The sequence below is a fragment of the Brassica napus genome, chromosome A8 (assembly GCF_020379485.1).
Source record: "Brassica napus cultivar Da-Ae chromosome A8, Da-Ae, whole genome shotgun sequence".
Taxonomy (NCBI): domain Eukaryota; kingdom Viridiplantae; phylum Streptophyta; class Magnoliopsida; order Brassicales; family Brassicaceae; genus Brassica; species Brassica napus.
Genome location: NC_063441.1, coordinates 8,754,331 through 8,770,116, shown reverse-complemented (window position 1 = coordinate 8,770,116; position 15,786 = coordinate 8,754,331). Strand labels below are relative to the sequence as shown.

Below are 15,786 nucleotides of genomic sequence, written 5' to 3'. Positions count from 1 at the left end.
GTTAATCACCAGACCAACCCAATGATCTTTTCCCCACATCATTGGGGCGTACACCCTGTCCACATCAACCAACAACCCCTTCTTGTCATTCCGACGCCGCGTTTTTCCGGTGAAACTGTAACTGACAAGCCTTCCCCAGTTGAATCCCAATTTATCTGAGGCCTTCTCGAACTCTGCAAACTTTGATATGATGCCCGCAATACTGAAGTAGTCTACAAATCTGCACCTCCCACTAAGGTAATTGCGTCCATGTCGCCTTACTAGCATACCAATTAGCACAGAAATGTGCTAAAAAATATGTACAAACCATTAGAACATTAAATCGGTTGAAATCCGTGTTGTAACTTGAATAAACCAAATTAAGTTCTGATGATTTGAATACCTCGGTACTGACCCAATTTGTTGGCCTCGCCAACGACATGAAGAACTTATTTGAGACATGGATCCCAATAACAATTTTAAATTCCCTGAAATTTGAAAACAAACCAAAAGTCAATATTAAACATTTGACAGTCCAAGAATTTTATACAGTATATCCAAACAACTTACTGTGCTGGATTCTCGCGGAGAATTGACTGAAACTCTTGAAACTGCGCTATCTCCAAGTCTGCTAAGGGCATATATTTGGGTTTCCTGCAGCTTTGGAAAAGCTTCTTCAGTCTCCTGTTTGGGGTGTACACTCCTCCAATCTTTGTTGAACGTCTCAGAATACGCTTCGTCGGGATGTCATCTTTTTTGGTTGAGCTTATTAGAATACATTTCCCTCCTAGCTCTGCTTTTTTTAATGACCTAGTCAGATATCGACTCAGCTTCGAATTTCCAACGTCTGGTGTGCGAGATTCAGTCATCGGATCATCCTCTGGCGGTGTTTTGTAATCTTCAGAATTTGTCGGTGACGCTTTACCACCTTGTTCCTCCGGCGGAAGGACGTAAGATTCAGGATGAGACCAAACGGTAAGCATCCTAAAAGTGTTCTCCTGTGGATCTTTATACACATTGTCACTCCGTGTCCCCTTTTCAACCTCTTCTGCTAACAAATTTAGCCCTGATATTGGAGACCCATCTCCCCCCTCGCCCTGACAACGTTCAGATATAGCTCATTCAAATTCTTCGATTCAGATGTAGTTTATATTTTCACCTAACAACTTGGATGTATACCTGACAAACTCAACTGAATTCCTGATAAAAAACTCCGAACACCTAATCAACATAATCTGTACACCTGGTAAAATTAGCTGAACACTTGACTAACTAAGATGAATACCTCTGAAACTCACCTAAAAATTATCAAACAGATCTGTAAACCTGACTACTTAAGCAAAATACCTCTTAAATTAACCTGAATACCAGACCAAACAAATCAGTATTCCTGTACACCTCATAAATTAACATGAATACCTTAACTAAATAACCTGAATACCTGACCAAACAAATCAGTATTCCTATACACCTCACAAGCTAAAACGAACAACTGATAATCTACGCTGAATACTTGGCCAAACCAAGCTGAACAGCAAACATAATATATCTAGAGCCTATAAATTCATTGTTATAATCTATTTACCTCCAACGGTTCCGGGAGAGTTGGTTTAGCTGGCTTTGATACAGTTTCTGGTCCAATAGGCGTTGAAACATCGGCTTCTGGAATCTTTGCCGACTTCGAGAGAGAGGGGCCTTCGCCCGCCATTGAATCTACCTACACGTTGAATTTTCCTCAAAAAAGTTAGACCGGGATTCAGGCATTGCTTATCATTACAAATTGTAGGAGCAGTTTGATTACCTTTTCCCAGAAGCGAGCATTTGGCGTGCGACCATCACAATGATTATCATGCATTCTCATCGTCTCCTCATCGCTAAACCCATCGCCGTTGTTCTTCTTGTGTTTCTTACTATCAGACCCAAATATTTCAGCTTCATCATTACCATCACCACTGAACGGACGTCGTTTCTTTGGAACTTCCATGCCGGTTGGGTCAGCGTGACCGTTGTCTCTGTTTGTTTTACCCGCTGCTGTGTTTTGCGGAACCGTGGACGAGCCTGCCCTATCATGATGCAACCAGTCAAAAATCTCGTTCCGCAATTTACCCAACTGGGTTTTCAGTTCAACTCGTATCCACTCTTTGAGCTCTTGCTCCTTATCTGATAAGTTCCCTGGTTCAGCCTGTTTACATATCCCACGACGAGGTCGAATAGGACGCTCAGGCGCCTGAGTCGAACTTCCAGGTTCATCCCAGGCTTTCCCAAACCGCCTAAACGGCTTTTGACACTTTTTTTTGACACCAACACCTTCAGCCTTTTCTGCTGCCTTCAGAGGTGGAAGGGATGAATCACCTCCTCTAAAGTCTGTTGCTTTGAACTTGTGCCCTTCCCGCATTCGACGAACTAAGTTATCTATTCGGGGATCGATTATTTCTTTCTTCCACTTTGGATCCCCACCTTCATCTGGGATTGAATACGTAACAATAACCTCAAACAAAGAACACAAACATTCATAAGTACACAAATTTTGAGCGTCTTAACTTCTGTTTTGCAAATAAGATAGACAACAACATTGTACCTCTCTTTGGGTTTCCACCAGAAGTATGTCTTCAAAATTCAGAAGTGCATTTGTTGAGTCGCATCCTTCTGGTTCTTGCAAGAAAGAAGTGGTTTTATTAGGTTCGGGAATTTTCTCAAGCAATGAGGGGATAGCTTTAAAAGCAAAAAGTTGCAGCGCCAGAGGGAACCCATAACACGCTGTTGACTGCTGTTTCAAACGAAGGCGCATGACCGAAAGGGATTTATCCATTTTAGAAGGATCAGAAGGTTGAGGTGGTGTCAATCTAGACAGAGTGCTGACGAATGCCTCTCTCCCCCATGGATATTGAAGAAATGATCCGGTGTCTTCCAGCATCTCGATGTAAGCAGGCGTCACACGAAGAAGTTTGTGACCACAAACCAGGAGCCCATCTACAAGCGCAATGAGAGCTAGTGGCAACCGCTTCGACTCAGGAAGACTAGGCTGTTCAAGCATACGAAGAACATCTGGTACAGTCACGTCTTCATCTTCAGTTTCAAACAACTCTTTCCACATACGTCCAGGTGTGGCATTGATAGATTCTGACCCGTTTCCTACTTTTTCCCTTTCAGGCTCGCATTTCAGCCCGGTGATGTCTCCGAACTCACGCAGAGAAAAACGTAGTGGCTTGTCTGCAAACAAGAACCAGAGCTCATATAGGCGCATCGTAACCAGCTGACGGCTGAGGAGAGAATGTACAAGTTTCGCAGAGTTAGAGCAGCGCGCTACATGTAAGTGGAACAGAGCTCTAAACTGACTTCCTAGCAGACAATTCATTTCAGGGGAGCCTCTTAGCAACTTCACTAACGATCCAATGATACTCGCCTTTGAATAGATGTTCAGTCGAGGTTTGGCAGGATAGCAATTACGTGCGAACAGTCTTTCCGGGAAAGTCGGCCTGGTGACAATAAATTCCGGCTCGGTGGATGCAGCTTCGTCTTGTTCAGTGGATGCAGCTTCTTCTTGGTCGGTTGATGCAGGTTCGTCTACTTCTGACTCCGTGGTCATTACTGAAATACAATGACCAAATCCAGACATTTACCCAACGCTTTATTTTTAAAAACTTTTCCCAAAGAATTTCACAGCGGAGCTTAGCGAAAGGAAATACCTTCATAACGAGTTCTACTTTTGCCTTCTCGGGGAATTTTCTTGGGAATTGCTTCTCTATCACTGGCGGATTAACTACGAGTCACCCTCCTCGAGGGCGTTACGCTGGACGGGGATACCATACCGATCTGGGTTCAGTCGAGGGTGGTTCTTATGTGAGAATCTTCTTATGTTTGGTTCTCAATTGCAGCTGTTTAGAGGTGGTTCTGGTCTATTTTGATGGGATGTTTTTGTTTTTTTAATTTTTAATTTTTTTTTGTTTTTATTAGGTCTTTTTTTGATTTTTTTAAATAAAAAAATAAGCGGTGGCACGGTCGTAATATCAAGAACCACGCGCGCCCTCTGTCGACATTTCACACTTCTCGAAAAGGCGGTTTGCCCAATTTGCTAATTTAAACTTGAGGTGTCCCAACTCCCTAATATCAAACTTGCGATTTGCTCAATTTGCCAATTTTTTCAAAAATCAACCACTGAAGGACGAAATTTAAAGTTTGAAGGACAATTTCACTTGATCGGAAGGGCTTTTACTTTACTGAAAATTCACCACGTTGTTTGCATCTCGCAATTAGCCAATTACAGAATTACTAACAAATAAAACTTGTCTTCTCTTGTACAATCAATAAATGTGGATAATGCGAGAGATAAAAAGGAAACGACAATAGTGTTTTTGTGGATAATGTGAGAGAGAGATATCATATGACAGCCTCACAAATGATAAAGCAGAGGCAATCAAAATCACATATGAATTTTTTGAAGAAAAATAATCTAATATCTCTCCATGGCGACGCATACAATGATCGCTCGTTCCTCATCCTCTGCTCTCGCTGCTTCGTCTCCATTAAAAGAGACTCTACCACTCTTCACAACTAGATCTCTCACATTCCCGAGAAAATCCTCCTTCTCTCGTCTTCGCTTGAGATTCTTTGCCGAGAAACTTTCTCAGCTCGACTCCTCTAATGGCTGTGCCTCTTTACAAGACTGTAAGACGTTCCTCCCTTCATCTTCCTTTCTTGAACCACTATGTGTTTGAACAGTTTGGTTAGTCGGATACTTTTTTTCTTTTTTTTTTGTTTGGCAGCTGGAGAACATCTTACAGAGGAGCATGACACAAAAGAAGAGTCATCCACTCTTAGTATTACAGTGGTTGGAGCCTCTGGAGATTTGGCCAAGAAGAAAATATTCCCTGCATTGTTTGCTCTCTTTTACGAGGGTTGTCTTCCTCAGGACTTCTCTGTTTTTGGTTATGCTCGGACCAAACTAACCCATGAGGAGCTTCGTGTCATGATCAGTAGAACTTTAACTTGCCGGATAGACCAAAGGTGTTATGGAATATTCAAATTAATAAAATATAATATATATGCATGCTTTTTTAAGTTATCTGAAAAGGAGGGTTTGGATCTCAAACAGGGAGAACTGTGTGGACAAAATGGATCAGTTCTTAAAGAGATGCTTTTACCATTCGGGTCAGTATAACTCTGAAGATGATTTTGCAGAACTAAACACCAAGCTCAATGAGAAAGAGGTTTATGTTCGAGACATTACATTCTTTTTCAATTTTATCCTTGTTTTTTTTATTTCATATTTTTTATTATATATATATATAGGAAGGAAAGCTATCAAACAGGCTGTACTATTTGTCAATTCCACCAAACATATTCGTGGATGTGGTAAGGTGTGCAAGCCTTAGAGCCTCCTCAGTGAATGGCTGGACGAGAGTCATTGTCGAAAAGCCATTCGGCCGTGACTCTGAATCATCTGGAGAGTTAACCAGATGTCTTAAACAGTATCTCACAGAGGAGCAAATCTTCAGGATCGACCACTATTTGGGAAAAGAACTCGTTGAGAACCTTTCAGTGCTTCGATTCTCAAATCTTGTTTTCGAGCCTCTTTGGTCTAGAAATTACATACGCAACGTTCAACTCATTTTCTCTGAAGATTTTGGTACAGAAGGACGCGGAGGGTAAGCTAAGCTTTTCATCCTCTCATTAAATATTCTCTCAACTTCCATACTATTATCTTAAATAAATGTTTTAAAAAAAATTCGATTGCAGTTACTTTGATCAATATGGAATCATACGAGACATCATGCAAAACCATCTCTTGCAAATCCTTGCGCTTTTCGCAATGGAGACACCTGTGAGCTTAGACGCTGAGGACATAAGGAGCGAAAAGGTCAAAGTTCTGAGGTCAATGAAACCGTTGCTGCTTCAAGATATGATTGTGGGTCAGTACAAAGGTCATAGCAAGGGTGGAAAGGCTTATCCTGGTTATACGGACGACCCAACAGTTCCCACAAACAGTCTCACTCCTACATTTGCTGCGGCGGCTATGTTCATCAACAATGCAAGATGGGACGGTGTCCCTTTCCTTATGAAAGCTGGAAAAGCGCTGCATACCAGAGGTGCAGAGATCAGAGTTCAGTTCAGACATGTCCCGGGGAACTTGTACAAGAAGAATTTCGCCACAGATTTAGACAAGGCAACTAATGAGCTAGTGATCAGAGTTCAGCCTGATGAAGGTATATACCTGAGGATCAACAACAAAGTCCCTGGTCTCGGAATGAGACTCGACCGAAGCGACCTTAACCTTCTCTATCGATCCAGGTATTATTAACAGTAGTAGTGCATGCTTTCTGTTTCTAAGATTTTTCATTTTGACTTTTTTTTTTTTGTGTATGTGGATAGGTATCCAAGAGAGATCCCAGATGCATATGAAAGGCTGCTTCTTGATGCAATTGAAGGAGAAAGGAGGTTGTTTATAAGAAGTGATGAGCTAGATGCAGCATGGGATCTATTCACACCGGCTTTGAAGGAGCTCGAGCACAAGAAAATAGTCCCTGAGCTATATCCATATGGGAGCAGAGGTCCTGTTGGCGCTCATTACCTTGCATCTAAGTACAATGTGAGATGGGGAGATCTTGAAGATGCTTAAGCTTTTGACAGAATCATGTATATCAAATTGATTTGGTGTTAATTTGAAACGAGCTAACTCTTCCATGTGTTGTGAGCTTTTACAACTTTTATCAAATTCATCATTACATAGGTTTTTTTTTTGGCCAAAAACTATGTGTGATTTCAACTAGTACATTCATCACCTGGCTGGCTGTATTGAATAGATTCTCCACAGGGGACAGGATGAGAAGTTGGGGTATTATTCAGGGATGTGGGCTATATGGAGAAAGGGATGAGACAAGAGATCACCTCTTTTTCGCTTGTCCATACTCATTTACGGTGTGGGAAGGACTGGTGCGAGGTTTTTTTGTAGTGAGAACAAATCCTGACTGGACGCAAACGCTAAACATGGTTAAGGGAAACAGACTCAACCGGCTTGACTCTATAATGATTAATATGATCTTTCAAATGACCATCTATCATGTGTGGAGAGAAGAAGTGCGAGAAGGCATCAGACGACCTGGACATCTACGAGTCAGCTCCCCAAGACTATAGACAAGACAATGCAAAACAGGATTATGTCACTCAAATATGACCCACATCACCGTAATGCAGGCCTGCTTCAAAGGTGGTTCGAGGTTATTCGGTAGAGGAAGTGTTCACAAGGCTTTTCATTTTGTTTATAGTTTCAAACTACAGCCTTTTCTTTCTATAGTAACCATTTTTTTGTAAATGTAATTCTTTACACTTATATTGATAAATAAATTTGAAATTTCATCAAAATGACTATATACTGATTAATATGGTCTTTCAAATGACCATCTATCATGTGTGGAGAGAAGAAGTGCGAGAAGGCATCAAACGACCTGGACATCTACGAGTTAGCTCCCCAGGACTATAGACAAGACAATGCGAAACAGGATTGTGTCACTCAAATATGGCCCTCATCACCGTAATGCAGGCCTGCTTCCAAGGTGGTTCGAGGTTACTGGGTAGAGGAAGTGTTCACAAGGCTTTTCATTTTGTTTATAGTTTCAAACTACAACTTTTTCTTTCTATAGTCACCATTTTTTTGTAAATGTAATTTTTTACACTTACATTGATCAATAAATTTGAAATTTTATTAAAAAAAAGATATATGTCATACTTAGGAAATACAACATAAAAAGTATTATTAACGATGCTTTTTGAATTGAAGCCTTACTCGCTAACAATATCAAAGCCGAATAAATGTCGCATGAGATTTTTTTTATTATGAATAGAATGCACATTAATTTTTAATTTATATAAAATATTTTCTGGTATAAACAAATATCTATTTTCTTATGGTGGATGCCGATAAAATAATATATCTTATATATTGTTAATTAGATAGATTACTCTTTTGTATAAAAAGATAATCAAGTCATATAAACTGGTCATATAATTAATAACTACACAACAACATAATTTAGTTGATATTAAATCAAGAGTATGATATATTTATGGCTACAAATTGGTCATTTTTGTTGATATATTGAATCAAGACTCATAATCATTTATGCTGGTGTATATATATCATAGCCACAAATATATTGCATATTCTTAAAATTAAAAATAATGTGCTAATGAGATTTGATTGTTTATAAATGTAAGTCAACCTTAATAAGTCATGTTAGAATATTCTCTAATTTCTTAAGATAATTTAAAAATGCACTAGATTTTGATCCGCATGTTATAAACTCGGAATTCTTCTCACAATAAAATTGAGTTAGAAAAAACTATAAAATTGTTAAGTATTTGTTTTTGTAAAAAATGAATCTAACTATATGTATAATTGTGTTGATTGTATGTGCTTCTGAATCAGTTTGTTCACCCTCTGTTTGTATCCGAGTTCTCTCCTAGGTCTTTGATATCTTGCATATTTCTATTGTTTTATCCATTCACCCATGTGCATTTTGATCATATAGATTAGGATTTAGCCATGTTTAGGTTGCATTTTACATACATGAGTCCTTATCAGGTATTGGAGTACCACATGGAGTTCTTCGAGACATTTGGGTGCATTTGGAGCTCAAAAGAAGTGTTTAAAGTGGTCATTGGGCGAGCAACGCATGAGAGCGACCAGTCCGGAGCGACACCACCAAGTCGCTCTGATCTCCCTATCAGAGCGACCTTACCAGAGCGACAGGGAGGAGTCGCTCGCGTTTTCATCACTCGGAGACGCGAGAACGAGTCCGGGAGCGACCTCTCGCACCGACACAGCGAGGTCGCTCCCGAAGCCTGGAGCGACTTGTCGGAGCGACGAGCTGAGGTCGCTGCGCGCCTTAATGCTGCTCGAACTTATGATTTTTCAAGGGCCTTTTGGTCATTTCATTATGCACGTTTTTATTTTCTAAACCTATGTTTTAATACTCTGTAAGCCACCAGGAGGCGGATCATCTTTGTTCTTAGAAAAACCACCAAAAACCTTTGGAAAGTCATCTCTTTGAATCAATTGATCAGTTTATTATTGAAATTATGTGTTCTTATCTATTTTCTGTGTTTCTCTACATGATTAATCTAAAATCCAACATGGGTTTAAGAGGAATCATGGAGATTAGTGAGTAATCACCTTTTGAATTCATGGGTTAGGGAGACTAAGGGTGATTAGGTTAGAACTAGGATGTTTTAGTGTAGATCATTCACATTCCCTTGCTAGTAGAGTGAACATAATGCATCTTCCGAGTTGGCCACTTAGTAGTTGATCCTTAGGCATTTCTCACCCGAAAGGTGTTCGAGGAAATGCCCGAGACAACTCTTCTAAGCTTTTAGCATACTTTTCCAAAGACATTTGTTGTTAGAGGTGCTAAGATAGCCATTGGACTTGCTAGTTATGATTGCTTTCATATCATTCAACCAAAGACATTTGATGTTTGAATTATGTTAGTAAATGAACATTCATCTAGACATAGAGTTTGTTTAGGATTGTGTCTAAGCTTAAGGTTAATAGATTGATTGATCGTTTGCCATCTTCAGTTCGAAACTCGATCACCCGAGGTCTAATCTCTATATCCATGAGTTCTCTTTTCCAATAGTTAAGAAAGTATCATTTAGTTATTTCTTTTAGTTAGTCATAGTTTAAAAACCCATCTAAATCATTGGTTGCACTTAGATTAAGTGATTACTTGCATTCTCGGTGCTTTGATAGCTCTCAGAACTGGTTCGACAATCTTTTATACTACATCATTTGTCTTAGGAGCGTTGAAAACTATTAACTCCAAATTGGCGCCGTTGCCAAATTCTGAGTAGATTTAAACATTGAGATTTAGTCAATTGCTTGAGACTAAGTCATTTTTATATTCTTTTGTTACTGATTCTTCTTCACCTCCCTTTAATCTACAGGTGTATGAACTTGCGGAGCAAGGGACCATCAAACCAAGTTCCACGAGCTGCAAACATCAGAACTTTAGAGAGAGAGAGTGTGCTAGAAAGAGAAGAGAAGAAGAACAACAGACTCAATTGCAGAGATTGAACACTGACATGGGAGACGTTCATCAGCATGTTGCAGGCGTCAATGGCGCTAATAACAATGCTCCAGCTAACCAACCGCGAGCAGCTCGACCAATTGGCACTTACGACCGTCCCAACATTCATGGTCATAGATTTGGAATCCGAGCACCCGCTGTGGCAGCCAACAACTTTGAGATCAAATCAGGACTCCTCAACGTGATCGAGAACAACAAGTATCATGGCTTGGCTCTAGAGGATCCATTTGATCACTTGGACAGGTTCGACAGCTACTGTGGGTTGTCAAAAACCAATGGTGTGTCCGAAGATGCCTTAAAGCTCAAGCTATTCCCTTTCTCTTTGGGGGATAAGGCATGTCAGTGGGAGAAGTCTCTACCCAGCGACTCCATCACCACTTGGGATGACTGCAAGAAAGCATTCTTGGAGAAGTTCTTCTCTACTTCAAGAACTGCTAAGCTGAGAAACGAGATTTCCAGCTTTCAACAGAAGAACTTGGAAGGTTTCAGTGAAGCCTGGGAGAGATTCAAGGGCTACCAAGCTCAATGCCCACACCATGGTTTCTCTAAGGAGAGCTTGCTGAGCACATTCTACCGTGGTGCTCTTCCTAAGTACAGGGCCAGACTGGATACAGCTAGTAATGGTTTCTTCTTGGGGAGAACTGAGGAGGATGCAGAGGAGCTGGTTGACAACATGGTTAAGAGTGATGCAGTCTACAGTGGAGACCACGACAGAGGCAGTAGAACTGATGATAAGAAGACGAGGAAGGAGTTGAAGGCTCTACAGGATAAGATAGACATCCTCATTGCTGATAAAGTTACCCAGGAACAGCTGCACTTTGTTGGCAACCCAAGCCAAGAAACACCAGTTGTTGTCCATGAAGTTGAGGTTTGGAAGGTCAGGAAGAGCTTTGTTTCATCAACAACAATGGTAGCTGGTACAAGAAAGAGCCCAACTTTCAGTACAACAATTACCAACAGAAATCCTATTCCAACAACCAACAGAGTGGTTATCAGCCTCGGAACAATCAGCAAGGCAGCTATCAACCTCAGCAAAACCCTCATCCTGGTTTCAACAACAAGGGCAACCATTCTTCCCAACAACAATCTAATCCCTCTACCTCCACTCCTCAAGTCAGCAGCACTGATGCTCTACTGAAACAAATCCTGGAGTCTCAAACAAGAAGTGAGAAGCATGTTGGCTACGAGTTGAAGAATCTTCACTCAAAGATTGATGGGAGCTACAATGAGCTCAACAACAAGTTCAGAGCTTTGGAGAACCAGTTTGCCGCCATGAACACTCAACAAAATCGCCAACAAGGTTCTCTACCTGGAAAATCTGAGCAAAACCCCAAGGAAACCATGAAAGCTATCACTCTCAGGAGTGGTAAGGAGTTACCTCAGCGAGCTCTCACCAAGGATGCTGAGAAACAAAGTGAGGGGGTTGCCATCAACATAGATGATGAAGTGGTGATTGTTGATGAGAAGATCAATGACGAGATCTTGGAAAAGATAGTGGAAGCCAAAGGAAAAGGAAAAGTTGGAGAAGAGAAGAAAACAATTAAAGATGGTGAAGTTGTCACTCCTGCAAGTGAAAGTTCTTTTGTTCCTCCTGCCTATGAACCCAAGCTTCCATTCCCAGGTCGATTCAAGAGGCAGCTTCTAGAGAAGTACAAAGCTCTATTTGACAAGCAAATGAGTGAAGTCCAGGTCACAATGCCCATTATTAATGCTTTCATGCTGATTCCTCAATACAGCAAGTTCCTGAAAGATGTTGTAGCTGCAAAGAAGAAAGAGATGGAGGGCATGGTGATTCTCACTCATGAGTGCAGTGCTATCATTCAGAGGCTGGTCATTCCAAAGAAGCTAGAAGATCCAGGATGCTTCACATTACCTTGTGCTCTTGGGCCTATGGTATTTGATAGATGTCTCTGCGATTTGGGAGCTAGTGTCAGCTTGATGCCCCTATATGTTGCTAAGAAGCTCGGCTTCACTCAGTACAAGAAGTGTAGACTTTCCGTGAAGTACCCTGTGGGTATCTTAGAGGACCTCCCAGTGATGGTTGGAAATTATGAGATCCCTACAGACTTTGTGGTGCTTGAAATGGGTGAAGAAGCTCAAGACCCTTTAATCCTTGGAAGGCCTTTCTTAGCCACAGCAGGAGCCATTGTTAATGTGAAAGAAGGCAAGATTGATCTCCATCTGGGTAAAGGGCACGTTCTCCATTTCGACATTAAGGAGGTAATGAGGAGGCCAACAGTTCAAGGGCAGGTGTTCTACATTGAAGAGATGGACGCCCTTGCTGATGAACTCCTTGAATAATTGTCACTAGAGGACCCTCTACAGCATGCTTTGACAGTAGAGAAAGGGGCTGAGGTGAATGAGAACCTGGAGAGTACTGCCTATGGGATGATGCTGGATTCACACCAGGGGTTTGTCAGTAAGGATCAGTACGAGGAGCTTCCCCAGATGGTTCACCAAGAAGTTTCAGTCACTCAACAAGAGGACACCCAGCAAGATGACTGGAGTGAGCTTAAGGCACCTAAAGTGGAGCTTAAACCTCTTCCCCATGGTGTAAGGTATGCATTCCTTGGTCCTAATGAAACTTATCCTGTCATTGTGAGTAGTGAACTTACTGAAACTGAGCTATCTGAACTTTTGAAAACGCTTAAAAGATTTAGAAAGGCAATAGGTTACTCACTAGATGACATCAAGGGGATATCACCCTCTTTGTGCATGCATAGGATACATCTTGAGGATGAATCAATGACTTCTATCGAGCATCAAAGAAGGTTAAATCCTAACCTGAAGGATGTTGTAAAGAAAGAGATTCTTAAACTCTTAGATGCTGGTGTTATTTACCCTATCTCAGATTCTAAATGGGTATCACCTGTGCATGTTGTACCAAAGAAATGTGGTATCACTGTGATTAAAAATGACAAAGATGAATTGATACCAACAAGAACCATCACAGGTAATAGAATGTGCATTGATTACCGAAAACTAAACTCAGCATCTAGAAAGGATCATTTCCCATTACCATTTATTGATCAGATGCCTGAGAGGCTTGCAAATCACCCATTCTATTGCTTTCTTGATGGGTACTCAGGATTTTTCCAAATCCCCATACATCCCAATGATCAAGAGAAAGCGACATTCACATGTCCCTATGGTACCTTTGCATATCGAAGGATGCCATTTGGTCTATGTAATGCTCCAGCCACCTTTTAAAGGTGCATGATGTCAATTTTCTCTGATCTGATTGAGGATGTTGTGGAGGTATTTATGGATGATTTCTCTTTCTACGGATCTTCGTTTTCTGCTTGTTTGTCAAACTTGTGCAGCGTCCTACAGAGATGTGAAGACACCAACCTTGTGCTGAATTGGGAGAAATGTCACTTCATGGTCAAGGAAGGGATTGTGCTGGGACACAAGATTTCAGAGAAGGGGATTGAGGTGGATAAAGCCAAAATCGATGTTATGGTTGGTTTGCCTCCACCAAAGACAGTGAAAGACATCAGGAGTTTCTTTGGTCATGCTGGTTTCTACAAGAGGTTCATCAAGAATTTCTCCATGATCACTAGACCTTTAACCAGGCTGCTGTGCAAGGAAGCCACCTTCAGTTTTGATGTGGAATGTCTACAAGCATTTAAGAAGCTGAAAGGTGAACTCATCAGTGCTCCAATTGTCTAACCACGTGATTGGGATCTCCCTTTTGAGATCATGTGTGACGCTAGTGACTATGCTGTGGGAGCTGTTTTGGGGCAGAAGAAAGATGGCAAAACCCATGTGATCTACTATGCCAGCCAAACCCTCAATGATGCTCAGATGAGGTATGCCACAACAGAGAAGGAGATGCTGGCAATTGTTTTTGCCTTTGAGAAGTTCAGGAGCTACTTGGTTGGGTCTAAAGTCATTGTCTACACAGATCATGCTGCCTTGAGACACCTTTTGGCCAAGAAGGATGCAAAACCCAGACTTTTGAGGTGGATCCTTTTGCTCCAAGAGTTTGATATGGAGATCAAGGACAAACCAGGAGTTGAGAATGGAGTAGCTGATCATTTGTCCAGGTTGAGGGTAGAGTCTGGTATCCCTATTGACGAAGGACTTCCTGAGGAGCAGATCATGGCTATTGAATCTGTGATAGCAGTTTGTGAGACTGGTAGGAAGCTGGAAGAAGTCAAAGTAACAGAGGAGAAAGAACCTTGGTATGCTGATTTGGTGAACTACCTAGCCACAGGAAGAGAACTATTGAATCTTGTGGGCTATGCCCTACCTCTGCATTCTCTGCAAGGATCAGCTTTATAGGAGAGTGGTTGCAAATGAGGAGATTGATGGGATCCTTACACAATGTCATGGATCATCCTATGGAGGCCACTTTGCCACCTTCAAGACAGTTGCAAAAGTATTACAAGCTGGATTCTGGTGGCCACATATGTTCAAGGATACACAAGACTTTGTTTCGAAGTGTGATTCTTGCCAAAGAAGAGGAAACATCACCAAGAGGAATGAGATGCCTCAAAATCCAATCCTTGAAGTTGAAGTGTTTGATGTGTGGGGTATTGACTTCATGGGACCATTTCCATCATCTTTTGGCAACAAATACATCCTAGTGGATGTTGATTATGTCTCCAAATGGGTGGAAGCTATTGCAAGCCCCACCAATGATGCTAGAGTTGTAACCAAGTTGTTGAAGAGCGTCATCTTTCCAAGGTTTGGAGTCCCAAGGGTTGTGATCAGTGATGGAGGTTCCCACTTCATTAACAAACTGCTTGAGGGACTTCTCAAGAAGAATGGTGTGAAGCACAAGGTGGCAACTCCTTATCATCTCCAAACAAGTGGCCAAGTTGAGATTTCTAACAGGGAGATCAAATCTATTCTGGAGAAGATTGTGGGGATCACAAGGAAGGATTGGTCCAATAAGCTTGACGATGCACTTTGGGCTTATAGGACAGCATACAAGACACTACTGGGCACCACACCTTTCAACCTAGTGTATGGGAAAGCTTGTTGTTGGGGTCAAAAACGGTTACGACAGAATTACCACCCGAAAATCCTCAGAGATCGTATTTCCGAAAGAGTTAGTAAAAGAAGGGATGTAATTTTCGTAAAAACAAACTATACGAGGTTATTTCTACGAAGAAGTATTCTTTGGGATTCAAACCAAACGATCGTCCCGCTCGGTCACTACGTAGCAACCAAGCTCGGTCGCTACGTAGCGACCGAGTGATCGTCCCGCTCGGTCGCTACGTAGCGACCGAGCTCAGCCAAGCTCGGTCGCTACGTAGCGACCGAGCAATCGTCCCGCTTGGTCGCTACGTAGCGACCGAGCTCGAGCCAAAGCTCGGTCGCTACGTAGCGACCGAGCTCAGCCAAGCTCGGTCGCTACGTAGCGACCGAGCGATCATCCCGCTCGGTCGCTACGTAGCGACCGAGCTCGAGCCAAAGCTCGGTCGCTACGTAGCGACCGAGCGATCGTCCCGCTCGGTCGCTACATAGCGACCGAGCTCGAGCCAAAGCTCGGTCGCTACGTAGCGACCGAGCGGGAGCTCGGTCGCTACGTAGCGACCGAGCGATCATCCCGCTCGGTCGCTACGTAGCGACCGAGCTCAGCCAAGCTCGGTCGCTACGTAGCGACCGAGCGATCGTCCCGCTCGGTCGCTACGTAGCGACCGAGCTCGAGCCAAAGCTCGGTCGCTACGTAGCGACCGAGCGATCGTCCCGCTCGGTCGCTACGTAGCGACCG

The 15,786-nt window shown here is 42.1% G+C and overlaps 1 protein-coding gene and 1 non-coding gene across 2 annotated transcripts; one reads left to right on the top strand and one right to left on the bottom strand.

Annotated features, from left to right (window-relative positions):
- Positions 1–4,321: 4,321 nt before the first annotated feature.
- Positions 4,322–6,709, top strand: LOC111199708 (glucose-6-phosphate 1-dehydrogenase 1, chloroplastic-like). Its single transcript, XM_022689865.2, has 6 exons — positions 4,322–4,644; positions 4,743–4,983; positions 5,072–5,186; positions 5,269–5,624; positions 5,716–6,267; positions 6,349–6,709. Exons 1-6 carry the CDS (start codon positions 4,443–4,445, stop codon positions 6,593–6,595), a joined length of 1,713 nt encoding a protein of 570 aa, XP_022545586.2. The 5' UTR covers positions 4,322–4,442; the 3' UTR covers positions 6,596–6,709.
- A 3,788-nt stretch (positions 6,710–10,497) lies between these two features.
- On the bottom strand, positions 10,498–10,604 carry LOC125577535. Its single transcript, XR_007315943.1, has one exon. It is a non-coding gene; the product is annotated as a small nucleolar RNA R71 (small nucleolar RNA).
- Between the last annotated feature and the right edge of the window lie 5,182 nt (positions 10,605–15,786).

Coding starts and splice junctions, on each gene's coding strand:
- LOC111199708 (XM_022689865.2), top strand. CDS start 4,443: ATGGCGACGCATACAATGATCGCTCGTTCCTCATCCTCTGCTCTCGCT. Junction 5,187..5,268: donor CCAAGCTCAATGAGAAAGAG/GTTTATGTTCGA, acceptor ATATATATATAG/GAAGGAAAGCTATCAAACAG. Junction 6,268..6,348: donor AACCTTCTCTATCGATCCAG/GTATTATTAACA, acceptor GTATGTGGATAG/GTATCCAAGAGAGATCCCAG.